This window comes from Toxotes jaculatrix, chromosome 5 (assembly GCF_017976425.1).
Source record: "Toxotes jaculatrix isolate fToxJac2 chromosome 5, fToxJac2.pri, whole genome shotgun sequence".
NCBI classification, from domain to species: domain Eukaryota; kingdom Metazoa; phylum Chordata; class Actinopteri; family Toxotidae; genus Toxotes; species Toxotes jaculatrix.
The window spans coordinates 12,767,576-12,777,200 of record NC_054398.1 but is presented as its reverse complement, the minus strand read 5'-3'; the positions used below and the strand labels follow the sequence as shown (position 1 = coordinate 12,777,200).

Sequence of the window (9,625 nt, the reverse complement as noted above, 5' to 3'; positions counted from 1 at the left end):
AGTGAAATAAACAGACAATTTAGTGGCTGTCCAAAAGCTGTCCATTTAAATCTCTTACTAATTTAAATCTCTAAATAAATAAATAAAACTTGCGTAGCCCTATTTGTCCATACTGTAACACATTTGAGGAATTTGATTATTTTGAATACCAAAATATGGCTTTTATAAGTTGTATCCAATGGTATTCTGTGCGTTTCACTTTGAGCTTGCATTTCTTTACACCCTTTGGGAATCCTTAAAGGTTGAATAGGCTAGATACCAAACAGACAGTGTACTGTTGGTTAAGATCCTACCACATACTAATACAGTTTTTAAAAAAATCAACGTACTTCATCTTGGCTTAAAAATCCACGAGAATGATTGTAATGCATGGCACGATTCAACAGCACCACACAATGGATCCTCCAAAATGATCATCCAGTTGAATCAACACCTCAACAAACAATTTCAACACAGACTGAACGTTATAACCGTCCTGAATGAAGGATTTACTCCAGGACTGTTTCATTTGACTTCAATAGTCTTAGTTGGGCGTACCAAATAAACCGTCAACTGACTCTAGGTTCTCACAACCGTCACGTCCCAAAACTAACACTTCACTTCCCAGAAACCCTCAGCTCACTGGAAGCTGACGTATAAAGTAACACCCCCCAAAAGACCAATGAGTTTGGACAGTGAAGGCTGACTCGCATTGTGATTGGATGTTGAAAACGCCACTTGTGCTCAGTCCAAATCATCGCTGACGCTGTGTGCGCGAGGAAACGAACGGTCATCTACTACTTTAATGGTTGCTAATAACCGCCGCCCATGCCATTCAGACCATTCAGATATGTTCAGCTCTTCCGGTTAAGTAGCTTTACCGGCGAACTGCGTTCGTCAGCAAGTCCGTCCCGCCGTCTCAGACCGACATTTCACAGCGGTCTTCCGTTACTCTTCGCCCGGAAACTCACGATGCAATCGAGTGGAAATGTAACCAGCTTCAGCGGCTGCGACAAGGAGAGCTTGGGCGGAGATGGCAAGCCAGGGCCGGGGCTGTTCAGCAACATTCCTACTGTCACAACAGAAAACACGGGTCCTCCCTTAGAGAAGAAACGATTGGGAAGCACGCTTGTCGTGAACGAGAGAAACTTGAGGACCCCAAGTCCTCTGTCTGGGGCCAACTTTGATGATGACTCGGAGGCAGAGTCTTTTCGGGATGGGAGAACCGAGGAAGTCGACCGGGACACCAGGGTCAGGGCGTTCGCTTGGTGCCGGGACTTTCTGTCAGGGTCGTGGAAGACTATCCAAGAGGATGACTTTCAAATCAGCATCGTAAGGTAAACAATGGCGGTGAAAAAATGAAAGAGGGATAGAGTTATGTCTTGTAGGGACCACACTTGTGTGGCCATCATTCACTTGGCTCACTGTCATTCTTTTTGTTTGATCTCCTAAGACAGTGGTTTCCTTCCCTTTTGGCTTGGGATCACTTAAAAGAAAGTAATCGCAGCTTGTGATCATGACAGCATATGGCCTGAGTGTGGACATGAGCTGCGTGCAGTTCAACCATATGCTGTTTTTTCTCTCTGGGATTGTTTAAATTGAAGGACGTTTAGAGTCATAAAGAGATACATGTATCTTGCTTTTCACAATCAACAAAAGCTAAAATAGAAAATTATCTACTTTTGTGTAACAGAGTTATCTGGTGACTGGATTGTTTTGATCCCCAGGTTGGAAGCCACTGTGTTATTTTATTGTCGCTGTTATTAAAATGCTACGTCATATTTTGTTTGGCGTATTTTATATCCATTATGTATCCCTCTAATACTGTGGGATTAAAAATTCTTTCTCTAAGGAGCCCTCAATTTAACCATCCAAGCATGTAAATGTGTGTTGACACATGTGGTGTTGTGTTAAACCTGTTTAAAGTTGACTTTGCCAGGATACTCTGGCAGATGGCTTGGCCCAAGAGGAAGAACACAAAATAAATGCATTCTAAGCACAATCTACTGATGTTTTGTTTTGACTAATCCTTATGACAGGATTCTGTGGGGTCATGTTAACTTTCATTGATGTGATAACACCGGTGTTTTTGTTTTGCAGTGGTGGACTGAGTAATCTGCTGTACCTGTGTTGTTTGCCTGAACATGTGCACTGTGTGGGAGAAGAACCTCGCCAGGTGCTCCTCAGAGTCTATGGTGCCATCTTACAGGTTGGTCTGTTTAGTAGGGGTCCTCAAGGAACAAAATCTTTTCCATCAATGTGTGTGGCTGCACATATTTGATAATCATGGGGAAAAACTGTAGTCGGTCTTCTGTAGCAACATCATTGTTCTTCACTTGGGAGTGTGATAAAAACTAAAAGCACCATGATATTGTGTCTGACTGTCTGTCTTTCTGTGTATCTCTGTCACAGGGAGTGGACTCTCTGGTGCTGGAGAGCGTGATGTTTGCCATCCTGGCAGAGCGGACTCTAGGGCCAAAACTTTACGGCATCTTCCCAGAGGGACGCTTAGAACAGTACCTTCCGGTATGATGCACACCTAAGTGCACACACACGCACACACGCTTTGTGTCTCTTTTGTTTCACACTGCTGTCATTCTAAGCCAAAGTGCAAAAGTATCTTTAATGTGTGGAAACAAAGTGGTACATATCCTTGACTTTTGTTAGATTAAAATTGTTATTGTGTATTGAGTTTGTTGTAAAGCATTTAGCATTCAGGGTCAAATTCTAATATGTAGGTTCTATTGAAAACAATAATTGTGCTTTAATTACAAAAAATAAATTCTCTTCAGACATGCATTCATATTGAGCAATGCTCTTTAGTTGTGTATGTAAATGCCATCAAATTTGTAGGATTTTAAAAGTCCTACTGTTGTTACTTGACTTAGTTTGTAATGTTGAGGAAGCATTTACAGAAATAATCATTTTCGTGTCTCTCTGTTTTCCTAGAATACCCGCATGTGCACACATCAACTTTCAGATCCTGCCGTCTCAGCTGAGATTGCCACCAAGTTGGCGCGTTTCCATAACATGATTATGCCCTTTAATAAAGAGCCTAAGTGGCTGTTTGGGACCATTGACAGGTAAGGACACCTTGATAACACTCTCTATCTACTACTAGGACTTTCTGGGGTTTTTTCATAATTATATGCACTGTTTTTTTTTTCATTAGATACATGGATCAAGTGATGAAGCTTAATTTTGTACGGGAGGCACATTTGAAGAAGTACAAGAAGCTTATGAAGTTGGATCTGCCTGCTGAGCTGGAGAGCCTCCGGTGAGTTCTTGCACAGGCTTCAAAAGGCCTAATACTGTATATTGCATGGAGTAACTTCATACGTAAGTTGTATAAAAAAGTCTTAAAGTTATAGTAGGCAGGGTTAAGGGAAATGGTAGGATGCAACCTCTAGTATCCCCTCTCCCCTCCTTCCAGTACCCACCAGTGTCAGTGAGAGACAAAGCAAGGCCCTCCTTCTCCAGAGTTTTCCGGTCACTTTCAAAATTACTTTGAAGGCAAGTAGCAGGACGATTATGCAATCACTTCTTCTTAAGCCAAGTGCCAACTAGATGTTGTTTCGTCAGCAGCATCTCATATTACTCAATGTAATCACCATCTAGGCAGTTTAGTCTGTTCATCTTCTCATGTTCAGGGACCACCACCAAAAATCTCAAGAATATTTGAATAAAATGATCATATCAGAGATGGCACGAGGAACACTGGAAGGCAATTAAATGATTACATGGGTGTGTGCAGAATCCTCTTGTGTGCTGATGAAGCTCTGATGAAAGTAGCAGCTTCCTGACAACAGGTGGATTCTAAAAAAATCTCTATCTCTATACTATCTTCTAACATGTGCTTGGTCATACTCATTTGTATCTATCCAACTTGTTAAGGAGTCACAATAAAGCTTAAAGGCTTGTTTCATTCGTGGTCTCTGTGGCATATATACTAGTGTTGCTGAATTCACCAAAAACAAAATGTCAGCTTTCGGCATAAAACTTACATTTTGGGGCATAAACAGCTTAATTTCTATTTTTTAAGAGTCTTTTTTTGTTGAGGTTAAGGATACAGCTGGGTTTGCAATAGTAAAATTTTAACTAGTGATGAAAAGTACAAACATTTAGACAAGCACACTATCTTATCATCAACAGATAACATTAGTTGACCAATAAAATGTGTGATTTTGCTAACACTAACAGTAAAATGTGGTAACATAGATTTAGTGTGAAAAGACTGTATGTTACATGAATAAGGCTGTAAGAGTTTTAGTTAGAGATTTGTTGGACATAAGAATTTAATCTTAGAGACAGGACAGAGCTGTCTTTCTGTTTCTAGTCAGAATGCTGACCTTTGTTCCAGTGCCTCCACGACTTCACTGTTGAGTCGTCCTGACAGTGTGACCTCGGCAACCAATAGCAAATCAGCCCAGTGTCTATGGACACTTTTTTTTTAAATCTTCTAGATACACACAGCTCTCACACTGAAGCAGGCATAAGATGTAGTTTCCACTGCATGGGAATACCCTGGCTATCTGCTGCCATCATCTGAAGTCCTCCAACATATCTGAGTTGATAACATGTCTTTTGCTTAGTCAGATATAAGACTGCAAGGTAATGTGTTCTTAGGTTGGCTCCAAGCAAGTCAGCCAGTCAGAGTGACATTTTGGGTTTTATTTTATTTTATATTTATACATATACATATACACACACACACACACACATATATATATATATATATTTAGTTTCCTTTCCCCTTTCGGGCACTCCTGTAAATTTCAGTCATATTCTCCTTCTAGAGAGTTGAGCACCTCTTTTGTCACTTGTTGAATGAGCACTTCTGGAGCTTTCCTATTCATATACACTAAGGAACATATTTGGTGGTCCAGCTGGGTACATATTTGCTTTGAATGGCTTGGTATATATTGCCTATAAAACCTATGTATATACCTGCTATCCAGAACAGATGAAAATAAAATATGGATAGTTAGATGAGATACTCTTGAATGTTTACCTCATGTTTTGTTGCATGTATGCTGCCCACCAGCGAGAGTACAAGAGCAAAGGTGGACCTGGAATTAATGTTATGCAACGTGGCCTGATTTGCTAGCAGTAAAATAGTGAGAGTTGTAGATAACGTGAAATGTCAGTGTCTCATTGCCTCAGTGTACTTTCTGTGGTCTAGGACGACTTCACCCACTTCCTTTATTCTCAACTGAATGTCTTTTCTTTTTTCATAGTTGAGTTATAGTAATGCTTGCATATGCAACACTGACACATTCATCTCTCCTCTCCCTTTTCCTTTCATCGTCCACTCTGTTCATCTGACCCTTGTCTCCACAACAGTGCATTGCTGGCAGTGACTCCATCGCCAGTGGTGTTTTGCCACAATGACGTCCAGGAAGGTAAAAGCTTCTGAAATCCTGTCACATCTCTAATTTTGTCTGATTTATCCTATCAGCTGTCCTGTCTGGCCGTACTGTCACATTTCGTAGGAGGGCGATATATTATGTAAGTCAAAGGAAGGCTGGGGTGTATTAATAGGGACAGCTCATATTCATATGCATCATGCTATTGGTGAAAATGAGCCTTTGAAGGTGATGAGGTGGCAGTCACAGATTTAGGTTTCTAATGAATAGCTGTGTCTCGCAGAACAGGAAACACCTGAAGCTAAACTTACGTGACATGGCTAAAAGTATGTGGACACACACACACACACACATATATATATATATATATATATATATATATATATATATATATATATATATATATATATATATATATATATATATATATAATCTGCAAGAGCATTAGCGATGTTTGAAAGATCGCTAATGCTAAAAGATGTTAGGTTAGTTAGCAGTTTCACCAACCTGCCAGTCAAGTTCTACCACACCAAACTGGGAAAATCAATTCTTCATGGACCTGGTTTTGTGCATTGAGACTCTGACATGGTGAAAAAGGAAAAGCCTTTCATCAAACTGTTGCTGCTGAGTTGGAGGTACGTTGTTGCATATAATGTTTTTGAATGCAGTGGCTTTAAAATTTAACAGAATTAGAACTAAGAGGCCAGACCCCTGAATAAAAGCACAGCAGATGTGTCCACATACTTTTGGTTATTTGGAGAAATGTGACTCCGGAGTATAGTGGTAGCTGAAGAAGTTGATATTCCACAAATACCCCCTCACACACACACACACACACACACACACACACTCATAAGACTCATAAGTGTGTTTTTTATTGCAGGTAATATTCTCATACTGGAAGACAAGGACCACTCCTCAACAGAACAACTCATGCTGATAGACTTTGAATACAGCAGTTACAATTACAGGTAGAGTGTGAACACTTAGTGTGTGAACTCTTAGTCAAATTATACACCAACACAACAGAACTGATGTCTTATGATTAGAAATTTGTGTTTTTGGGCTCTAGTTTTATATTGTGTCTTTGTGAATTAATATAAAACATACTATCTGTTCTTTTATGTAGGGGTTTTGACTTTGGGAACCATTTCTGTGAGTGGATGTACGATTACACCTACAACCAGTGGCCTTTCTACAAAGCCACACCAGAGAACTACCCCACCAGGGAGCAGCAGGTCAGTCAGGTCGAAGATTTTACAGCCCAGTAAAGACTGTCTGTTTTTCTTTGCTTCATTATCTCCATCCTTGCTCTTAACAGAGGCTCATAAAAGTATATTAAATTACAGTATTTGTCAGCAGTTGTAATTAGAACTTCACCTATGAAGACATTTTATATAATTTCTGTAGTAAAACACAGTTTTACTGCATTATATATACGCCAACCTCCACGTATGAGAGAGTGAATGTAATCCTCCCACATAAGGATTATAGTTGCTGACAAATAAATTAATAAACACTAATATCAGTTCACACAACAAACCATTTACTAAATGTTTATATACTGCTAAATAAGGACACTTAAAATAAAGAGTTACAGATAGCTTTTGATGAAAGACAGGCTTTAAAGTGAGACATTATATGTATTAGACAAACATAGTGTAGAGGTTTTTCTGCAACCTTTTCAGACATGCAGCAGCAGTCATTTTAACTATTAAAACAAGACTCCTAATTTCAGCATTTCTCTTTTGAATACTAGTTAGAGACACAGTTTATTAAATATGTTTCTATTTCTTTCTCCCTGTGAAGCTCAGGCAAATAATCACACTATGACAGAAGATAAGTGTGTTGGCCTCACAGTGCCATCTAGTGGTAACATTCCTTAGTGCGAGTTTGAGCTTTATAGGGCACACATTATAGTTCATGTTGGAAATCTAATCAAGCTGCTAACTGACTTTTCCCACAGTGCTTTGCAACCTACAACAACAACAATGTCGTTGTTTGAGTAAATTTAAAAAACGAATGCAAATTTTAAATGGCAGCAAATGAAACTAGGATGGGACTGGTATGAAAACAAGATTGACAATTTTCCAGTTGTAGCTTTTTCTGCTGTGTAGGTTGTTATCTATTTTACACCAGTGTATATTTTCCTTTGTCTTTTTCACTGTATGTTTTGATTATTAGGTTCTTACATATGTTCTTGCTCCCTGTAGCTGTTTTATCCTGTCTGTATGTATGTGGATTGCTTTGGTTGCAGCATGGAGTCAAATTTCCTACATTGTGGGACACTAAAGTGAATCTGGAATATTGAAATGTGATCACAAAATGTACATGAAACATGTCACAAATAATATTTCCTCTTTTTTTGTAGCTTCATTTTATAAGGCATTATTTGGCAGAACAGAGGAACAAAACAGAACAGAACTCTGATATTACCGTGGACCAGAAACAGATCGAAGAGGACATGATAATAGAAGCAAACAGGTTTGATGGTGTAATAATTTACATCAGTGGTGAATATGTATAGTTAAAACTTCTAACAGAATCACAAGAGCCCTGACATTGTTTGTTTGTTTTCATTTGTAGATATGCATTAGCGTCTCACTTCCTCTGGGGGTTGTGGTCCATCATTCAAGCCAAGATATCCAAGATTGAGTTTGGATACATGGTAAGGAGATTTGTTTTTTTGTTATTTTTGATATGTTTGATTTCAGTTTATCGTGCCTTGTTGTAAGCAATATTGTTTTGCAGGACTATGCCCAGTGTCGTTTTGATGCCTACTTCAAGCAAAAAAAGCTCTTCTCCTGAATTCCACCATGTTCATCAGAATGTACTGTCTCATTTTGTTGTCCTTATCATTGTTCAAGCCTGTCTCATGTTTCTGTTATGATGATTTTTTTCATCTATGTGTTAGTGGAACTCCAGCTCTATGCAGCTCTGCCTATGACAAGTATTGACTTGTGAAAGGTAGAAATTTACATTTTAAGACTGCACACACAGTTTAGACTTTCAGGCAATCCATTATACATACTTATCCCTATAGTGTGAAATTTTGTTTGGGCAGATATAGCTCTATAGCACTGAATGTTGTTTATCATTTAAGGGGCTCAGACAATGTGATGTTCAGTTATTTTATTTTATCACCCATTTTTAGATGCACTTCACTTCTCTGGACCATTTTTTTAACACTGACATTGTTAATTCTTTAGCTGTGCTCTCTGAGCATGTCAGTGATGGACAATCCTGGTTACCAGAGAATTCATGTCTTTTCATTTCAGACTGTAAATCTTACTGTAATAGTGATTTTGGTATATTAAACCAATAGTGTTGAGTTCAGTGTGGAAAGCCTTTGTATAACTCTTTGGTTTAGTGTTTTTAGTCATTCTACCTCTCTTCTTTCTTCTGATGATCATTCTGCATTCAGGTGTATAGACCTGTTTCATAAGGACTGACTGTAAAGGCATCCTGTGAGGGAAGAAGCAAACTGAATATTCTCACTCCCTTTACTCCCTTCCACTTCACTCTCAGCTATTCCAAATGTTAACTGTCTCGTCTGTCACAGGCAGTTTTACTGCAGAATATGAAGTTAAAAGCTTACCTATATTCATCAAATTGTCGCAAGGGCTATTTTATACAGTATCACTGTAGTCAATACAATAGTTAGTAAAATAGTTAATCTCGCCATTAGAACTTATAATACATTTAATACATTTAAGTCTGTAAAATTGGATGTTTGTTATTAACTGTACATCTCTGCTGCACGTTTAACTCTCTGCCCATATTTAATTCAGACGGGATTACCTCTGGTCATCTATGTATCGTTCTTTGTTGATGTCAGTCATATTATTCAGAGTTTTGTTTTTTTCTTAGTTTTTTGGTTTGGTTTTCTTTGCCAAGAATAATAACTTTTACTGATTGCCTACATTAGAGCTAACAATAATTAAAATCTATGTTGATAAAGTCACATTGGGGTTTTGACATTTTCTAGAAGCTTTGTTTGAATCCCTTTGATTCTTTTATTTATTTATACTGTATACTACAGATTTGTCTGAATACACTGCCATCAATTACTGTGTCCATATTTTTTGTTTTACACATAGCTGCTTCCATTTGCTCATGAAAAGACACCTAAAGCTTAACTGTGCCTCATTAACTGTAGACATTTTCATTCTGTGAAATCTTCTCTGTATTATGTTGGTTCTATTTGCACTACTAATAATATAATTTAAAGGCTAATAAACATGTGCTTAGAACCTGTTCCTTTACCTCTTTTTCTTTTC

The 9,625-nt window shown here is 38.3% G+C and overlaps 1 protein-coding gene across 1 annotated transcript; it reads left to right on the top strand.

The window, feature by feature from the left end:
• Positions 1–740: 740 nt before the first annotated feature.
• On the top strand, positions 741–9,309 carry chkb (choline kinase beta). Its single transcript, XM_041038953.1, has 11 exons — positions 741–1,316; positions 2,080–2,188; positions 2,392–2,505; positions 2,929–3,062; positions 3,152–3,256; positions 5,323–5,381; positions 6,229–6,316; positions 6,475–6,583; positions 7,717–7,829; positions 7,932–8,013; positions 8,097–9,309. Exons 1-11 carry the CDS (start codon positions 808–810, stop codon positions 8,151–8,153), a joined length of 1,479 nt encoding a protein of 492 aa, XP_040894887.1. The 5' UTR covers positions 741–807; the 3' UTR covers positions 8,154–9,309.
• The last annotated feature ends 316 nt before the right edge of the window (positions 9,310–9,625 follow it).